Source organism: Felis catus, chromosome A2, assembly GCF_018350175.1.
Source record: "Felis catus isolate Fca126 chromosome A2, F.catus_Fca126_mat1.0, whole genome shotgun sequence".
Classification (NCBI taxonomy): domain Eukaryota; kingdom Metazoa; phylum Chordata; class Mammalia; order Carnivora; family Felidae; genus Felis; species Felis catus.
Genome location: NC_058369.1, coordinates 91243774 through 91265209, shown reverse-complemented (window position 1 = coordinate 91265209; position 21436 = coordinate 91243774). Strand labels below are relative to the sequence as shown.

General features: G+C 36.7%; 1 protein-coding gene across 8 annotated transcripts in view; it reads right to left on the bottom strand.

Annotated features, from left to right (window-relative positions):
• Positions 1-21436, bottom strand: part of DMTF1 (cyclin D binding myb like transcription factor 1) — a 46214-nt gene that overhangs the window by 23035 nt on the left and 1743 nt on the right. For 2 of the 8 annotated variants that reach the window (XM_019825404.3, XM_019825403.3), the window contains exons 2-7: positions 21145-21284; positions 13647-13769; positions 12174-12290; positions 10387-10509; positions 5931-6025; positions 307-421 (exon numbers count right to left, since the gene is read on the bottom strand). In XM_019825404.3, coding sequence (XP_019680963.1) covers positions 307-421; positions 5931-6025; positions 10387-10509; positions 12174-12282 — 442 coding nt within the window. In that variant the 5' untranslated portion in view covers positions 12283-12290; positions 13647-13769; positions 21145-21284. Of the gene's footprint in view, positions 1-306; positions 422-5826; positions 6026-8742; positions 8850-10386; positions 10510-12173; positions 12291-13646; positions 13770-21144; positions 21285-21436 lie in introns of those variants that run through there. The other 6 variants (XM_019825402.2, XM_003982713.6, XM_019825405.3 and 3 more) reach the window with 4 other exon arrangements.

The window sequence follows — 21436 nt, the reverse complement described above, 5'->3', positions numbered from 1 at the left end:
AGCACTATAAAACACTTACTTTAAGCCACTAAGCTGCCTATCAGACCAAAGTTAGATCTCTGAAAAGACTGGTCTTCCCAATCCCATGCAGTAACTATACTGTCTTTTAATGGACATCGGTTTATAATTTACTGCATGTCAGAGAAATGATCAAGTACTGAAAAACAAATGTTGGTTTCATGGTAAACTCAATTTCTGTAACTACTCAATCACAACTGTGAAGGCCCAATCCAAAATCCTGATGACTACCAGATCTATTACCTCCATTTTTTTCCAGTGGACACTAAAATTCACAATATAGCTTACCTTTGTTAGTCAGAGAATCTTTATCTTCTTTAGTTGTAAACCATGCTTGGCTAACTGCTGAAACTTCCTCATTACCCAAGGGAGATATTTCATCTAGTTGCTCATTCTGTAGAATCTTGAAGATGTAAAAGTAGAACAAAAAAAAAAAAAAGTATAGCTCGATTTAATACCCAATCTGATTCATCTTTGTGTGCAATACTAAACATTCTAAAACTCTACTAATACAGAATTCATTTGTTTCAGATATAGTAAAAATATATTCAATTTATAGAAAAACAAATTTTTTTTACTGTTCTCATGGCAGTATGAAAACAAAACTGCCTGCATTAATAAAACATGACCTTCATTTAAGCAAGTAACTCTGTACTAGTGGCTTAAATTTTATAGAATAATAGTTAAGATTCCATTATGTGACTGAATTAATATATCTGAAGCCATCTGTATATTCATATATGTAAAATGAGCTCATGCATACAATAAAATGGAAATGTTACAGATGAGTGTCACAGTTGTTCATGTCCTTATAGGTTATTTGTTGCCTAAATATTTAGTCATCTGTAATGTACTCTCTTGCTAAATTTAAAGAATTAACAGGCTAAATCAAAAGACATTGCAAAATCACAGTCTGCTTATAGTTCACTGACAACTTTGTTTTAGCCAATCTCAAGAGTTGGTTCCTAACCTTATTAATATACCTTCTTCTCAAAGAACTATATGGTATTATTTATTATTATTATGGTGAAAATAATCTTCATTGAATAACATGAAGTTAAAAACTAACAACTTTATTGAGAACTTTTTAACTCCAATTTTTTAGTATATGTGCTGCTGAAGCAAGCATGAGATATAATTCACACACCATAAAATTCACCCTTTATAATATAAAATTCAGTTGCTTCCAGTGTATTTATCCAACTGTCACGCCAGGTACATTTTCAACTACAGATATACCTAACCTAGCAAATTCTGCAGGAACAAAGCTGCTTAAGAGAGTTGGTCTTGGGCTAAAGACAGATATAGTGTGAGTCAGAAAGATCTGGAAACAGTGCTACCATTTCAGGCATGAGCCCACCTACCATAGGCAGATAACAATAGGAGGAAAGTCACACGCCTAGTGACCACTCAATTCCATTCGGTCTCAGACTAGATTAACTAAACTATGTCACTGGCTGGAGGTAAATCCTGAGAGATTGGACTATTTCTTGAATAGACAGAAATTGAATTTCTAATTTCAAGATGAACTGAAATCATCCTACTTGGAAAGAGAGAAGCTGTCAGTGAACAAACCAAGCACAATGAATAGAAAAGCCATGTTTCCTTTGTCACCTACTTTATTTTTCTATTTGGGGGTAATGAATATATTGTATTTATTAAAGTGTTTTCTTAAATCCATGGGCAAAAAGCTAGAGTCACTGGAACAAGTATGAAAAGTTTTGTAACCCTGCATTTATGTGTCATACACTTTAGATTTTTTCTTTTAAAGATCAAGAGGCTACCTTTATAAAGCTGAGAATGGAGACAGACTAGACAGATAATGTCTCTTGTATTCTGAAGAACCCAATTATCTAAGATTTGACACAGAGGTTACTGTGATAGAGACTGCTGTGAAAAGACCTTGATACAAACAATATCTACTGTTAAGAAATGTAATGTAGAAAATATTCTTCTGAAATGATGTTCTCTTATATATTAACCAGTTGCTTAAAAGAATAAAATCATCATTTCCCAGAGTGAGTCTAAATACACAGGCCACTCTATGAACTTAGGAATACACTTGTCATGCTAATTAACTGCTCTCTTTGGACAAATACCTAATGCCTTTTGGCTTAAATTACCCTGATGAAGAATTACAATTATTACTTAAGTCATATAATGGTAAACATGTAAAAAGCCATCAAATGAAGCCAACAATTATTGTATTTTAGAACTAATAATTAACACTGTCCATAACAAATGAGTTAAATGAGGATAGTAGGAGACATAGTTACCTTAAATGTTATCTACCTACACGTAGTATGTAGATATTAAGTTTTACATTATTTTACCTCCATTTTCACTACTTTATGTAGAAGCTTTTTAAATTACTCAGATATGTTTAGTATACTTTTTTTTTTACTTGTGATTTTTTTAGAGACAGAGCTTGAGCAGGGGAGAAGGGCAGAGGGAGGGAGGGAGGGTGGATGAGGGAAAGGGGGAGGGACGGAGGAAGAGAGAGAGGAAGGGAGACAGGGAGACAGGGAGACAGGGAGACGGGGAGACGGGGAGATGGGGAGAGGGGGAGAGGGGGTGAAGGAGAGAGGGGGTGAGGGGGTGAGGGAGAGAGGGGGTGAGGGAGAGAGAGAGAGGGAGAAAGAAAGAGAGAGAGAGAGAGAAAGAGAGAGAGAGAGACAGAGAGAGAGAGAGAGAGAGAGAGAGAGAGAGAGAGAGAGAGAGAGAATATCATAAGCAGGCTCCATGCTCAGTGTAGAGCCCCACTGGACCCTGATTCCATGATCTTGAAATCATGACCTGAGCCGATATCAAGAGTCAGACGCTAAACCGACTGAGCCACCCACTATAGTGTTTTTTGTTTTTGTTTTTTAAATGCAGCCTTTTTGACTTGGCTGTAGGGTTTCATGTCTATAACATACATTGACTTAGGAATGTAAATCTAAGCATTTTACCCACTAAATGCCTCTTGCAACCACAAAGCACTGTATATATTGGGAAATTTTTTAGTTTCTAATCATTTTTCAATATAGTTCCATTGCTGAAATGGGACAGTATAGTAACTACCATAATATGTGAAATAGCTACACCTGCTTTGACACAGAGGACAGAGCAAAAAGCAGACTATTTCTGAAATTTTAACTATGCTTTCACTCACAACCTAACGGTATTCTTATGAAACAAATATTAGAAACTATTACAAGTTTTTCATTGACTAAAATGGTTAATAATAAACCAAGAGGCTACTATGAAATTATAACTCACTAACTCTTAAGAAATAACCCAAACATGGCACAAAAACAGACACATAGACCAATGGAATAGAATAGAAACCCCAGAACTAGACCCACAAACGTATGGCCAACTCATCTTTGACAAAGCAGGAAAGAACATCCAATGGAAAAAAGACAGCCTCTTTAACAAATGGTGCTGGGAGAACTGGGCAGCAACATGCAGAAGGTTGAAACTAGACCACTTTCTCACACCATTCACAAAAATAAACTCAAAATGGATAAAGGACCTGAATGTGAGACAGGAAACCATCAAAACCTTAGAGGAGAAAGCAGGAAAAGACCTCTCTGACCTCAGCCGTAGCAATCTCTTACTCGACACATCCCCAAAGGCAAGGGAATTAAAAGCAAAAGTGAATTCCTGGGACCTTATGAAGATAAAAAGCTTCTGCACAGCAAAGGAAACAACCAACAAAACTAAAAGGCAACCAACGGAATGGGAAAAGATATTCGCAAATGACATATCGGACAAAGGGCTAGTATCCAAAATCTATAAAGAGCTCACCAAACTCCACACCCGAAAAACAAATAACCCAGTGAAGAAATGGGCAGAAAACATGAATAGACACTTCTCTAAAGAAGACATCCGGATGGCCAACAGGCACATGAAAAGATGTTCAGCGTCGCTCCTTATCAGGGAAATACAAATCAAAACCACACTCAGATATCACCTCACGCCAGTCAGAGTGGCCAAAATGAACAAATCAGGAGACTATAGATGCTGGAGAGGATGTGGAGAAACGGGAACCCTCTTGCACTGTTGGTGGGAATGCAAATTGGTGCAGCCGCTCTGGAAAGCAGTGTGGAGGTTCCTCAGAAAATTAAAAATAGACCTACCCTATGACCCAGCAATAGCATTGCTAGGAATTTATCCAAGGGATACAGGAGTACTGATGCATAGGGGCACTTGTACCCCAATGTTCATAGCAGCACTCTCAACAATAGCCAAATTATGGAAAGAGCCTAAATGTCCATCAACTGATGAATGGATAAAGAAATTGTGGTTTATATACACAATGGAATACTACGTGGCAATGAGAAAAAATAAAATACGGCCTTTTGTAGCAACGTGGATGGAACTGGAGAGTGTGATGCTAAGTGAAATAAGCCATACAGAGAAAGACAGATACCATATGGTTTCACTCTTATGTGGATCCTGAGAAACTTAACAGGAACCCATGGGGGAGGGGAAGGAAAAAAAAAAAAAAAGAGGTTAGAGTGGGAGAGCCAAAGCATAAGAGACTGTTAAAAACTGAGAACAAACTGAGGGTTGATGGGGGGTGGGAGGGAGGAGAGGGTGGGTGATGGGTATTGAGGAGGGCACCTTTTGGGATGAGCACTGGGTGTTGTATGGAAACCAATTTGTCAATAAATTTCATATATAAAAAAAAAAAAAAAAAAAGAAATAACCCAAACAAAACAACCCTATAATTTGTCTAACACTGCCACTGCTCAATCTTTTAACAACTAGGTTGTGAACCAAATCACCTATGAATACACACCTAATTTGTACGGTGCCAAAAACGGAATCTAAGTGGGACTACATAGTCTTTGAATTGGAAATGAATTTGACAAGCCCCATTTTGAAGAAAGTGCTCTATTGCTTCAGAGAGCATGGAAAAAATTCCTGTCCAAATCACCCACTGAAATATAAGAGCAGATAATGAGAATCTCTAGCTGGGCTCAAAGCTGTTTGAAGTACATGAAAGACTCACTCCTCTAGAAATTCAGTCATTCTGGAACTACTGTGAAGTTCCCTATTGAAAAAGGCTCACAGCGCACCCACTTGAGATATCCTTAGTCCTTGATGTTATATTATCAACTTGTAATTCTTCTACCTAACTGAAGAAGGCTCACTGTCATGCTTCACATAAGATAATGATGTAACATCTCTACTGTCTACTTTAAAAATATTTTGTTAATTAAAGAAATGAAACAAAAGGACAAGATACTAAAAAGAAAGGCCCAATCAGCCAGAGATATAAACTTACAAGTAAAAGAGATTTAAGCTCCAGGCTATCTAAAAGAGCAAAGGATTCTATTACTTTTGGCAGAAATAACTCATATGAAACACAGAAGTTCACATAAAAAGAAAGCAGTAACCCCTGATTGTTATCCAACTTCTTAACTCAGGGTAAAATGTTATCTAGTCCTGCAAACACCAAAAGGTTCTACCTGAGCTACAACTGTCATAATTAAAATCCGCGTTAAATAACTAGCTTCCATTCATATTAGAGCAGAGAACACATGTAGCCTTTCTAAATCAGTCACTAGAGAGACGTGCTGGGTAACACTTAAAAAGCTTTATATCAATATCTTATATAACCGGTTAAGATAAAATTTAAAGTTATTTAACAGCTCAAATGAGTTCATTCCATGTAGCTAAAGAATACACGTGCACCATCTGTTTCAACAGATGTGAACCACTATAGGGAATGAATTTTAAAATTGTATCTTTGCCTACTATTGTGAGATTCATACAAGTGGGGACTGGAAACCTGAATGAAATAATAAATCTTACCTCAATTCTGTCCTTTGTCAGACAAATTATGTTCTCATCATTTTATCACCTAAGGTATGTGTTAAGGATAATCCTCTTGCAGTCAGTAAAAAGACTCACTATACCTGGATCTGTGTCACAGTTCCCTCAGTAATCTCATCATCTGCCACCTCTGTGGTTGCAGTCATGGTCACCTCAAAGCTCTGATCATTTTCTGAAACTTCAAGAAGAAAGAACAATTCAATTCCAATATAATAGCAAGTTCTAATTATTAAAAAAATAAAATCCATGGCAAAAAATACATGACCGTCTAATTTCCTAGCACATTCCTTGCCAATTAAGTCTATGTCTATAAAGATACAGATATATATATGTTTAAGAAAAAGTCATTATGCACCTAATACACACTAAGTAATGCTTTGGGTGGTGGGAAGACAGCAATGAGCAAATAAAACAGAATTGTGCCTTCATGGTGCTTATATTCTAGTAAGAAAGACAAAATTAACATATTATGTTGGGTGTTGATAAATGAGAAAAAAGTAAAGCAGGAAAGGGGATGTAGTAGGGGGAGGAGATTGAAATTTTAGTTAACAGGAGAAGAGAAGTAACCCAGACTTGGAACAAAATGGGAAAGGGAGCTAGTCACACAGGTATCCTAAGAAAGAGCACTTCATGCAGAAGGAAAGCCACGGGCAGAGACTCTGAGATGGGGGCACATCTGGACTGTTCAAAGGGATGGCAAGTAGGATAGTGTAACCAGAGGACTGGTTCTGTGAGCACTTGTAGGCTAATGTAAAGACTTTGGCTTTAATTCTCAGATGGGAAACCACTGGAAGATACAGAGTGATATAACTAATTTTTATTTTAACAGGATTGCTTTGGCTACTAACAAGAAAACAGCCTGAAGGGTGGCAAGGGCACTGTGAAATCAGTTAAGAAGCTAACTCAATAATCCAGGTTAAAGAAGTCAGGGACTTGGCCCAGGGCCAAAGGCAAGTGAGGATGATGAGCGGTTCAAACTGTGGATATATTTTCATATGAGAACCAACAGGATTTGTGGATAAACTAAATATGAAAGAAATTGACAACAAAAGGATGTTATTAAAGTTTTAAAAATCAGAGCTACTAGAAAAATGTACCTGCCATTAATGAAATGGGAAGATTTGTAGAAGCAGCAAATTTTAGAATTTAAGAAGTTTCATGGGTTGGTTTTAAACACACTACTTTGAGACACCTACTAAACATCTAGAGTTAAGATTAAGGTTGGACTGGAATAAATCTGAACATGATCACAAGAGACAGGATTTAAAACCACCAATTCTAGGGAATGAGAAAACAAAACAGAAGCAGCAGCCTAAGAATGGAGTCCTGGAGCACTCCAATTAGAGACTAGGGACATGTGGACAGGTCAGCCTAAGAGACTCAGAAGGCACAGACAGAAAGGTAGAAGAAAACTAGAAGAATGGTTCCCTGAAAGCCAAAAGACATTATTTCAGAGAAGACTGATAAATATTCTCAGAGTAATAAATATTGTCAAAAACTGTGGATAGATCAAGTGAAGACAAAGACTAAAACAAAAAATTCATCACTGGACTTAGCAACAAGATAGTCTCTGGAGACCTGGGAAGAACAATTTTGGTGAAGTGACGGAGATGAAAGCCAGACTGGAGTGGGTTTAAGGAAGAATGGGAGAAGAAATGGAGGGAAGTATATGGATTCTTTCAAAGTATTCTGCTCTAAAGGAAAGAGGAGAAGTTGGAGGGGAGCCCAAAGTGGGCTAACAGGACTTCTTATTTTAAAGAAGAAATTATAGTAGGTTTCTAACACTGATGGGAACGATCCAGTAGAGAATGAAAAGCTAATGATTCACGTGAGAAAGGAAGAAATCCTCCAACAATGTCCTTGAGTAGGTAGAAGGGATGGGATCTAGTAAAGTGAAGGGCTGGCCTTAGTGAGAAGAAAAGATAGAACATACGGACACAGATTCATATGGACAGATTCATTTGTAGTGGTGGAAACTGACAGAAATTATCTTCTGACTACTTCGATTTTCTCAGTAGGGTAGAAGCAAGGCTATCAGTTGAGAGTAACAAAGGTAGAGAAAATACTGGAGGTTCAGGAATGTATGAAAGTCATCTCTGAGTGGGAGAAAAAACCATTCATTTGTTAAGTGTGGCGTGACTGGCAGGCAACAGTATGAGCCCACCTCAAGTTAATGATCATGAATTTAAAATAAGATCATTCAGCTTGCTTGTGCTGTTTTTCAATTAGCTGTGCCAGTATAGACATAAATAGCCAGGCATATTTAACCAGGATTGTGGTTTCACTAAAAACAATGAAGTGAGAGAAGGAAAAAAAGGATTTGAGGGTAAATGCAACAGTGATTATAATGATTAATTATAAGCCAAACCTGGTAGGGAGGAAATAAAAGATGGAAATGGAAAAGGAACAATGAAAAAGTGGTTAAGATCAGTGGGTCCCTGAGGGGCAAAGGATTCCAAGTGTTAGAGAGGATTAGAGAAAGTAACCTGGAAAGAAAGGAAGTATTGGTACAAAAACAAAGTCTGAAGTAGATCACAAATGGACTCCACTTAACAGGTAATACCAAAGGAGGTAATGGGACTAATTAATGAGGTAGTATGGAGAACAAAAGGCAGAAGAGGATAAAGTATTGCAACAATCATCTAAATGAATAACCACCAAGAGTTGTAACTATGAGTAGGGAATGGAGAAAATGTGGTGACAGTAACAATAAGAAGTGGTAACAATAAGTAACAATAAGTAACAATAAGAAGTGGTAAGTGATTTAGAATGATTAACATGAGAGTTAAGATTTTTTAAGGAACAATTTTTTTTTATCAGTTTTATAAGGCATGTAAAGAAAACGTGAACATTAAAATGAAATTTGAAGTTAAATCTTTAAAAACTAGTATTTACCTCCATCAAGTCCAGCAAACAACGACTTGCCCATTCAGTCAGTCCCAGATGATGGTGATGATACAGGACTTCATTTTTTTACGTGACTTTTTAATGGAGAAGTTTTCCTACGTTGATTTTATCAACATGCTTTTTACAAATCTAGGGAACAATACTTCAAGCCCACTTTTCACAAATTTAGTACTACTGTAAATATTAGGCTCTAGAACATTCTCCATATGTGATGATGCTCTGACCCCACAGCAAGTAGCTCACTCAGGTCAGTACGTCCATATGATCATACCCAGTTAAGTGAAAGAGGGTGTGAAGGGTTCAGTGTGACACCGTACATAGAATATAATAGCAAATGGACTTTGAACCTACAGTCATGATCAAGGTACTCAACTTTACCCAAATGAATTACCCAGTCTTAATTTATGTCAAAATAATCCCTCAAAAATTCTGGCTTAATAAAATATTTTCATCTTATTTTATGTCTTGGGGACATAATGAACAGCATGGGGACTATAGTTAAGAATACTCTATGGTATTCTTGGAAAATGTTAAGAGAACTTATCTTGAAACTTTTCATCACAAGGAAAAAAGTGTTAACTATGTGTGGTGGCAGATGTTAACCAGACTTATTACGTTCATTCCACAACATATAGAGATACCAAATTATCATGTTGTGCACCTGAGACTAATATGTTACATGTTAATTATATCTGAATTCAAAAAATTCTAGCTTGGAAAATGTCCATATAGGATCGTATCTGTATAGACATGCCAATCATGGCTGAATCACAACCTAATGATGGTCAAATTAGAGGAGTTTTAAAAAAATCGTATGAATCATCACTAGGAGTAAAGATCATTTAATTCGAAATACGTATGTCTGTCTACGTCACTGGAAGCAATATTAGCAATCTTAACATTAATACTGTCTTTCCATAAAGTCTCACAGTAAACTGAAAATGGTTTCTGTTCAATTGGATAAACAATAAACTCTAAATAAAGAGTACACATCTATGTGTGAAGACAAAATCTGCCATGATGAAAACCTAATCTTAGTTTTTTCCAACTGGATGAAGATGTGATTGCGCTTGATGCTGAGTGCAAAATCAAAGTTCTCAAAGACCAGAATGCTTGGGTATGACTTTAGGCAAGTTATTGTATCTCTCCGTGCCTTAGTTTTCCTAAAAAATTTATGAAACAGGGATCATAATACCTACTCTACAGCATGCTTTCTCAATGAGGGCAAAATATGCTTGCGTCTAGGAGGGGTGTGTGTGGAAAAAAAGTATCCTCTTTGTTATTAAAAAGCTACATACATACAGTACATTAAAACACACACACACACACCAGTGTATCTGTGGTATTACAATTTCACTGGGGAGAGCATGATCAGGAGAAAATGTCTAAAAAAGCTTGGGGTGGGGAGGGTGATAATTGTCAATGAAAAAGGCTGAAAAAATTCAAATAGGCAACATATGCAAAAGCATTTAGAGCCATGCCCACCCATTAAGTATTAGTAAAAAGAGGTTTTTTGACTAAATGAAGAGAAAAATAATGGGTCTAAGTCTACCTTGAAATGCCAACTTGATCTCGCACAAGCTAAAATCAGATTTCAAAAGGGAACTGCGTTCTTTGTACATGGTGACTTACGTGGAAGTGCAACAACTGATATGCAAGGAGTAGAATCATCAATACTCTGATCATCCTCAGAAGACAGACAAAGCCTTTTATGTGGAGGTTCAGTACTATCTTCTGAGTCTATTTCATCAGCTTCTAATGAAACAAAATAAAACAAAAATCTCAAAAATCTTCAAACCAATGAAGAAAAACCCACATCTTCAACAAGTGTGAAACAATCTTATCTATTTGCTCAGTTAACCCAGTTGTGCAAGTAGGACCCCCAATGACACTGCCGTCTCTATCCCCAGTGCAGGGCCTCAGCTCCTACTCTTATGACAAGAACTATGAAGACAGGTGCTACTTTTTAAACATCACACTTTTGTACTACTATCTGTCTTTCCAAATATTTCACATGCAAAGACAGGGCAGTAGAGGAGATGACTAAACCAACAATTTCAAAATTGTGTTCTAAGAGCTATGCAAGGGGAATGAAGAAGGTTTCATGGGCAGAGGGGAGAGGCACTTAATTTAGACTACAGGGTGAAGGTTTCCCAGAGGTAGTGTGTTGAACTGGAAAGAACCTGAATGAACAGAAACCAGGGGAAAATGATTATTACTGGCACTAGGAATAATTATTTGTGGTGAAAGTATAGTATGAAAAGCTTAAGGTGTGTTAGGAAAATGAAGACAGCTATGAATTACTAGGACATAGGTATATGAAATGTGGCAGGAAGGGAGGCTAGCAGAAAAGCTGACATGGTAGGAGGCCACCACTGTGTTCTAAAAACCATGTGAAACTTAAAAAAAAAAACAACCTTCCTCCACTACTGAGCATCATGACCAAGGTCAATGGCAGTATGAAAGATGAATTAGCAGGGAGACTTGTTAAAAGGCTACTGGGGCCTCCCAGGTGAGAAATGAGACTCTAAACTAAGAAAGGGGAACTTGAGACCAAGGAAGCAATGGACTCAAGAAACAAAATACTATCAACAAGTCTTCATGATAGAATGAATGTAGGAGATGAAAGAAGGGTTTATTCCTACCACATTTATGATCTGGGATACTAAGTAATGAAATTGAGAAAGAAAGAGAGAACCAGGTCTCGGAATTTTGTGAAAGATTTCAGTTTGGAACATGTGATATTTAAGGTGTCTATGAGAAACACAAAGAATTCAGAATAAAGACAGAAATCTGAATCATTTTAATAGGTAGGTGGTACTTAAAATCACAAGTTTGAATAAAATTACCAGAAATTAAGTATTGAATGAGAAGAGAAGATAAAACCTAGGTTGAACAAAGATAAACTTAAAGCAAAATGAATATAAATACGGAATAGGTAGAGAAGTGACAACAAAATCACAAGCCTCAGCCTCTTGAATCTTAACTGATTACAGATAATGATATTAAATCTTATTCAAATAGTCACGTAAAATCCTCTTCTACAGATTCTAGAAAAAATTGACAGGATTGCTTTTACATTTTTTAATGTGCTATATACATTGCCGGCACCAAATGATATCAAAGAGAAAGTGTTAATTACAGTTAATCCATCATCTTTGGAGGCCCAATGCATTCTACTTATTTATAAAGTAGCTACGAAAGTCAAAAAAGTTCAAATTTATGGCAAATTAAAAAAATATAAAGGTATATTTTAAAAACATAAAAATATAAATTAAGATTAATTCATAAGCCAAAAAGAGAACTCCCATTTCTATTATCCTAGCCCAAACTGTCAATCAGGGTAATAACGATCAAAGGGAATGTGAAATCCAGAAATCCAGAAAGATCCATAATTACATGTCAGCAAGTTTTCCTACCATTCTGAGGGCAATGAAGAATGAGGTTCCCGTCTGTGTCCTGAGTCAAAGTCACAGAGTTCACAGTTTCTACTGTTACTGTGTCAGAATCCTCTTCAACTGTGCTCATACTCAAATCTACATAAGATTTCAGATTTAAAAAATTACTCCCAAATATGAACATAAAGTAGCCCCCAACTTCCCCCACCTCCCCATAAAAAACCCCTCACAATTTATACATGCTATATAGTGCTCTTTATGTGAAATTCCAATGGCAGTTCAGACTTGAAATTTTTCAAAAGGTTATATCCATGATTCAGAATAAAATGTAATAATCTGCAAGAATCTGCTTCTCTAATTAAAAACCTACAGCATTTTTTAAATGTTTATTTATTTTGAGGTGGTGGGAAGATGGAGAATCCCAAGCAGGCTCCAGGCTGTCAGCGCAGAGCCCCACGTGGGGCTGGCTCTCACAAACCGTGAGATCATGACCTGAGCCAAAATCAAGAGTCAGACACTTAACTGACTGAGCCCCCCATAGCATTTAGTTTTTAAAGACTTGTTTTTACCACATCCAATGAAAAAGACTCTGTTCCAAGTTGTTTCATCAATAAAATATGAGGTCTTATCAGTAAAACTCTCACCACTTTTTATTTACTGTCAACTTTGATACATTCAAATAGGTGTTTAACTTCTGATTCTTTCAGAAGATGGATTAAACCTTTTATCTTAGAAAGCATCGATAAATCTAAGAATTACTTCTCCAAAACACTTTTTACAAGTATTTAAGCTCTATTATTAGCTGAAACTAAGAGCACTAAAAAATTATTCTCATCATTCCCCCCCCCCCCATAATATTAAACAAGTACATACATTCATCATTGACCAAATTGCTTTTTAAATGGATATAGTGCAAGGCCTTCTTTTGAAATAGAGAACTGATTTTGTTTAGAGGGCCTTCACCTGCTATTTTACACATATATCACTTTCCTCTTGTTCAGACAGACTGAATGATCAGAGTCTCACAGTATAATACCTCATGGCTAACAGAAGGAAATGTATTGAATTAAGGGCCTGGCTGAAGTATTCCAGTTAACTTTATAATGTTCAATGAAGTTTTTCCCTTAATACTCAATTTTGTTCTTGTCCACATACTTTTTACCAACTAAACAAGAAGCCATAAGGCTTAATGTGTACTACTCACTCAGTATTTATTTGGTTCCTATACACAACATATTAGTCTGCTCATATATTTACCATTTATTTAAGTGCATTTTCGCTTGCCAGAAGAACTTAAGATCTATTGATATTTACAGGGTGAAGACCCAGTGATTCGTTCAGGTTTTACTATACAAATCACTGCCTTAAAAGGACATCATTTTGCAATGATAAAAGACGACAGGTCCCAAATTCAAGATAAACAGAAATCACAATCTAGTTATACCAAAATTTGCAAAACACAAGGTGACATCCTTGGAATAAAGGCAGGCTTACCTAGAAAATAGATGGATCAGGTATAGCCCTTCCCACAGAATCAAGTCGCCTTCCCTTAGACACCAGCATTACTTTCATGTTATCCAGATTGCTTCTCGCCCATATTCCTACCTCTGCAACACTCTGAAAAAGTAACAGCATTACACAATAAGGCTTAATAAGAACAAACAACTGTGTGCTAGCCGTATGCCCAGGACACTCTAGCCTCAATCCTCTGTGATGTCTTAACTAGAAAAAGAATGACAAAAACCAGAATTCTTTTCTTTTTTTTTTTTTTTTAATTTTTTTAACGTTTATTTATTATTGAGAGACAGACAGAGAGACAGAGCATGAGCATGGGAGGGGCAGAGAGAGGGGAGACACAGAATCTGAAGCACGCTCCAGGCTCTGAGCTGTCTGCACAGAGCCCGATGCAAGCCTCGAACTCACAAACCGCGAGATCATGACCTGAGCCCGCGTCGGGTGCTTAACCAACTGAGCCACTCAGGCGCCCCCAGAATTCTTTTCTAAACAGACCTTTTAGAACTCAGCCTCTAAAAGTATTCCCCAGTGAAAGGCAGAAATGATGAGATCTGTACCTATTAAGTTCATTTAGAGGCAGTTTCTCAACCTCAACAGGCAAACAGTCTCAGAAAAAATAGGTTAAACTATGGTACTAGTTCAATGAACTGTAGACCAAGGTATGTGCAACATGACCCAAGATGTAGAGTGCCACAAATGTTACCAGTAACTGTATTTTTTCTTTGTAACAATTTACTAACACCTCTTTATACATAATACCATAGTTCATCCTAAAGCATTACAAACAGTATCCTATCTGTGATCAAACCTGCCTACAGATCTGTGGAAAAAAGAAACCCTCAACAGTTGAGCCAGAAAGGTAAATTACAAGCAAGCTCTTGAATGCAATGTGAAACTTACAAAATCTGAAATGATTTTTAAAGGTTTGTTTCAATAAACTCCTCATTATCATCCCAAAGCTTCAACCAAAGAATCAAAAAGTACAGCAGGATTCGAGATTCAAGGGAATGATTCAGCAAAAATTAATGATTAACATTTCATTTTAGCAATGTTCTAATTAGAACTCATCTCCAAGATGGTTATATTTGGAGAATTGCTGCTCATAAATAAGTCTGCAGTGAAAAGGTAGAGATCCTACTAGGGTCAACTCCAGTCAACTATTAAATTTCATGTTTTTCTTATTTCTGAATCCATTAAATTTTCTTTAAAAGGTGGTAATACTGAAGATAGAGAAATTCAATTCTAAAAAAAAAAATCCATAAACTTACCAAAAGCAGAGTTCACTCTCTTTGTGTATGTTTGTAAACGTGTATACGCTACAGTGTAAAAGCAACTTATATTTTGCTTTTTAAGAATTAATTCACATTAAAAAGTATGATGAAACCTAACTGAAGCTAGGTACCTAACTGAAGTTTTCTGTATCACTTAGAATTTACACCATATTAAAAAAATGACATTATTTAACAATGACCCTATCGATGGACATTTATGTTTTTCCTAATTTTTCATTTCCTTAAAACATACTGGAACATTTATATACTCTATTTCCTTGAACATTAATGGAAATTATTACATGAAAGAAAATGACAAAATTTAGAACTTTCTAAATTTTTTAAATTTTACTTATGTATTTTGGGAGAGAGACAGCATGAGGAAGGGGAGGGGCAGACAGAGAGGGAGGGAGAATCTGTACTGACAGAGTGGAGCCCAATGTGGGGCTTGAACTGTGAGTTCACGACCTAAGCCAAAATCAAGTCAGATGCTTAACTGAGTGAACCATGCAGGTGCCCCAAAATTTAGAACTCTTAAGTCACACTGAGACAGGGAAACTGTAAAGGACCTATGAAAAAGAGCTGGTTTCTATTCATTTTCCTGCTTCTATTTTTGCCAATACCTGCACTCCTACCTTACACATGCCTTGATATATGTCCCCCTTGTAAGGGTCAAGGAGTTAATTATTTCTTTGACGTCTTCCACTACAACTGATAACAACTCTGAAGTGGCCAGGTGAGGTCCTCATGAAAGTTCTCCAAGACCACTGACTCCAAACACCTTGACAAAAGACCCTGGCTCCAGAGGATAAGTGACTTATGGAGGACACCTGAGCACTCGTCCTTGTTTGATCAGTTACTAGAAACCTGAGAGGACATGTACAACAGGCCACTATCCTTAATAAAAACTCCACACCCCCCCAAGCAAAGATGAGACTCATGCTCCTTTTCCTTTCTGAGTCTCCCAGATGCTCTGTATCTGCTGTCTCCAATATCTTCATTAAACTCTGTCCTCCCTTCTTGCTGGCTTGAGCCTGATCTCCATCCTGCGTGAAGCTTACAACCCTTTTGGCTGGTCCTGTGGGGCCCCTTCTGAGTCCTCTGACCTGGCCTGCCTGCATCAGTTTTCCAGAAATGTTGTTCAAATTTATATCCAAACCAAGGAAGTATAATCTCTATTCCTGGCAACCGTTCTTTTGTTAAAAAGAAAGCACAAAGCAAGAAACAGCACAAGACTTCATTTGATAGGTGCAAAATAGTCACAGGTTTAGCATTTTAATCAATGTCATCTCAGGACCCAAATGAATCCAAAACTCTAAGAAAAAATAAAGGCAGATTTGAGGCAATATGGAGATAAAGTGCGATAACAGTGTAAGAAAAAAGGGAGTCTGAAACAGCTAGCTAGATGCAATCAGTATTTCATTCTTGACAAGCTGTATTGATTACAGGTGATTCCATGCAGTGTGCGGTGTACCAGCTTTAAATAAGAAATCTGGGTTCGGTTTTTAAAGTTCAGCAACTCATGTTTGAGACTAGTAAATGGTTCTAAGGTGCTGTGCAAATTAACAAGCATATGTGGTCAATCAACAAATATTTATCACATGTCTACTATCTACATGTTAGGCGCTCTCTAGGCATTGGGGATATGGTAGTCACTTTTATTTTTTTACCATCTTGCTCTTGACTCATCTTCCAGGGGTCTCTCCCATTTCCCACCATAGTTAGCTACAAGGTCTAACTTAAATATCTTAAATATTATTAATATTTAAGAAACTGACCTGGTTTTACCTTCAATTATTTTTATTAGGTAACACATTTACATGGTTCAAAATTCAAAATATAAAGAGGGTTATACAGTTTAGTCTACTTCCCATTCCAGTTCCCCAGTCATCCAGCCCCCCTCCCTGTACAGGTGAACTCAACAATTTCTCAGGCTTCCTTACACTTATCTTATGCATTGAGAAGTCAATACAGCCCTTCCTATTCTTCCTACACATACTCTTTTTACAGAAATAGTATCATACTACCAACACTGAACAGCACCTTAAAGGCTTCTTTCCACTGCCTCAGCAGCAAGATGAGGAGACATCACTACAGCACACAACTGCAAGGTAGCCAAAGGATTAGCAATGGCAAAGTCCCTAAAGTAGGACCGCTTTGGCCTGTTGCAGGAAAAAAAAAAAACAAAAACAAAACAAAACAAAAAAAAACCAACCACCCCACAGCTGGTATCGCAGAGGCTTTCCATAAAGAGGGAGAGCAGTTGAATTGAAGGTTGGAGATAAAGACTGGGGCAGATCTCACAAGGCCGTACAAATCCTTGGACGATTTTCAGTTGAGGAATATAATTTACATTTTTAAAAGATCACTTAGACTGCAGTATGGAGAATGGATAGGTAAGTCAGAAGAGATGAAAGCAGTCAAAGGAAGGAGGCTGGAAAAAGGATATATTTTGGAGGTTGTGTTGACAGGATCTGCTGAATGAAGAGATGATTGAGATTAAGAGAAAGTGAACTATCTCAAGCTGTTTCCTAGGCTTCTGGCTTTAACAGCTGAGTTTGGGGGCACTTAGATATATTTCATTACGTATTTGCATTACTACTTGTATGAATAAAGTTATAAGGCATTCAAATGAAGATATTAAGTTGATAGGTGGAAGCTGGAATTCAACAAACAGGATTAGACCTATCAAGACAAACTTAAGTTGGTGGCATGCAAGTACTTTTTAAACAGATCACCCAGAGAGATCGTGGTACAGAACGCTTATAAGGGAACATTTATATTCACATTTAAGTGATAAATATATTTCTTTTCATCTAAAGCTCCCAATGAGAACCCTATTTAACGTAGAACAAAAGAACAACTCTGGATCTAGTGTTTAATACAGAATTCAAAGAAATGAATCCTTCGTCCTACTTCATTCTGGTATTGATGGAAAAGTTCTTATTCAATGGATTATCTTAGACTGGTGTTTTCATCAACTGAATCTACATACAGGTATAACTCATTTTATTACGCTTCACAGAAAGGGAGTTATTTTATAAACTGAAGGTTTATAGCAATCTTGCATTAAGCAAGCCTATCCACACTATACTTCCAACAGCTCACTCAGGTCTGTGTCACATTTTGGTAATTCTCAAACTATTTCCAACTTTTTCATTATTACAGTTGACCTTTGAACAATACATATTTGAACTGAATGTGTCCACTTATATGTGGATTTTTTTACAATACAGTACTGTAAATGTATTTTCTTAGCCACGTTTTTCTTCTACTGTAAGAATACAATATATGATACATTTAACATACAAAATGTGTTAATTGACTGTTATTATTAAGTCTTCTCGGCAAGAGTAGGTTATTAGTAGTTTTGGGGGAGTCAAAAGTTATACATGGATTTCTGACTGCCCAGGGGGGCATCACCCCTAAGCTCCCATTGTATAAGCTCCCAAGAACTGTATACTGGCTGTGGCCATCTGTGATCAGTGATTAAGACTAGCTGAAAGCTCAGGTGATATTTTTTAATATAGGCACATTGAATATACATACAATGCATGTGTATACACATTGATTTTTTTGACATGCTATTCACGTTTTTAAATGAACTTCCGTAAAGTATAAACAGAACTTTTACGTGCACTGGGAAACCAAAACTCATTTGACTTGTTTTATTGCAACCTTTACTGCAGCAGTATGGGATTGAGCCTGCCGTTATTTCTTCTTTAAATATATATATTTTTAAGATTATTTTGAGAGACAAAGGGGCAGGGGGTGGCGGCAGAGAGGGAGGGAATCCCAATTTGCACTGATAGTGCTGAACTTGATGCAGGGCTTGATCCCACGAACTGCAACATCATGACCTGAGCCAAGATCAAGCAAGAGTCGACGCTTAACTGAATGAGCCACCCAGGAACCCCTCCTTTGTAACGTTTTTGTGATGTTCTTCCAAACATACTGTCACATCTTTTAGAACTTTTTTGCACTTATTTTTTTCGTAGTATTTTTCACTATGTCTACTTTTCCATGGCATTTTTAATGGGTACTTAGTATCTAAGTTTATCTAACCATGATCCTATAAATGAACATTCTTCTTTGAGGTCATACTATCATAAAGACCTCATACTGACCACCAACATACCGATCATTGCATATAACTAATGCCTTAGGACACGCTTATAAGTGGATTTGCTTAGTAATATTTAATAAAGATGTGTTTGAAAATAATCTGAAAGAATAAACCTCCTTGCTAATTAGAAAGTCTTAGTGGAAGAGAATAATTAACAAATACTTGTATCCTCAACATGTGTACACAGCGGGCTGGCAGAATAGAAAGCTGCAGAATATTGATTTTTATTCAAGATAGGAATAGGGACTTGAGGTTGAATGCTTCGGATTGTTGTTCCAGGCCCATGGGGATTTGCTTTTCTGTACACTTTGTGGAAAAGTCTGAGAAGCAAAGCTACAAATGAACAAAGCATACTAGACTAAGGTAACAAATGATCACTAATAGCTGAGTTTTAGTGGCAAAATATAGCTGTATGCCATACCAATAGTTGTTTGTAGAGTTTATTTTAATAGGCTTTAGTCACTCACGCTTTAACTACGGACAATTGAAAACAATGTCTAAGAGATTTCTTGGCAACATGGTTCATTTCAAGGTGTAGCATTTCATACCTGGTCTGGCAACAATGTTGCTTATTAAAAAGAAAGAATATTTTTTACCCAGTGCATGATTTAAGAGCTTATAATATGTATTTGGCTACATTTAAAAATTTTATTCATTCAAAACTGAGCACTTCATGCAAGGTACCATTAGAAGCTCTTTAAATGATGGTAAATAAAGATCAGTGTTCACAACCCACTGCTGGAAGAATGGCCTGACAACGGTGTACATAGCCAAAATGACAGCTAAAAAAAAGGGAACATGTAAATAAATAAAATTAAAAACTGTTCATAAAGGGCTCTCCAGTGTGACTTTTCCTGACAGCTTCTGGGATTCAGTCATGGAATGGAGTATCTTCCCACAAACTTGAAGCAGCAGACATGTTAAACAGGTTCCTTCTTTTATTTATCATTTATCTTTATGGAATCAAAACAAAACCAAAACCTATTTGTGATTTCTATTACAAGGATTTTCTTCACAAAATGAAAAAAAAGAGGGGGCGATGATACGAAAGCACACACAAACATTTAATATATCTGTACATTTAGCATACTTGGCACAGTTTATCATTTTCTCAGGTCACTTCATATCCTTTGAGGACAGAAAAAGCTTTGGAACTGAAATTACAAAGCATTTAAAGGTACAGCAATTCAAAAACAATTCTTTTATATGAGGGAAAAAAGTGCTGACGATTAGGGCAGTAAGAGAAAATTGACTATTAAAAAGAAAACTCCATTCCAAGAAGACAGATTACCATCTCCTGTTAAATAAGCAGCCTCTAAGACATTAGAACTCTTCCTAAACTTCATTGCTGTTCGAAACTTTTGACGTCCCCGCAACAAATGAAAGTGTGTGTTCAGTGTGATCTAGGACCTCAATACTTCAAAAAACTTCCCTGCCCCACTAAATTTTTAACATCTATGTGCCAGGTTGTAAATCCCTAGGGATGCTCGTGTTTCACATTAGTGCATTCATCTTCACAGGTGTTAACTTAAGCCAATGTACTTAATGGAGCATGACAAAAGCAACTGCTTATAATAATGAGAGGTTACTGTCAGGACATACAAATTTATAACAACGTTAATAAAAACTACAGGGTCTGTAGATGTTGGAGAGATAAGTGAAGTGAATAAAAAGAAAGGCATTATGTGGGGGAAGGGAAGGACTAGTTTTGCTGTTTTTATTTCAACAGTAACTAGCCATTTCTAACCTTACAAATGGGCTTCTCTCTCTCACTGCCTCAGGGTGAAAGGAGATAAACTTGCCCCATCTTTAAAGGAAAAGAAAAAGCCAGTAAAGAGAAGTGAACTTAAAAGGGACTCAAGGGGATTTGTCTTCTTTTGATATAATTCCATCAGTAATCCTTTTTCAGCCACACTCTGCTTCCAAAGATCGAATCCTAATTCCAAAATGTTGTGATTGCTTCCTCTCAAAATGCTTTTAAAATCTCAACATTCTGAAATATAGAGTATATATTTATTCATCTAACTGCTCAAAGCATGAACTTAAAGTTCTAAGCAAGAATGCAATGCCCAGTACTTACTGATTAACTGTAGATGAAGACAGGGCAATAGCATTTTGGCTCCACCATCTAGCTCAACTGCAATCAATTAAAGAGATTCACGCAGAAAATGCAGATTCTAGATCAGTCCCCAAAAGCATATTTTGGTGTGAGCCTATCAACTAAAGTAGTAAAAAAAAAAAAAAAAAAAAAAAAAAATTAGCTTTTTGGTGGCACACAAGTATATGGAAGTAAAAATAATGAGATAAAATTATCACAACACATGAAATGTATTTTTCTTCATAACTGTATACAATTTCTCCCCCTGACAAAT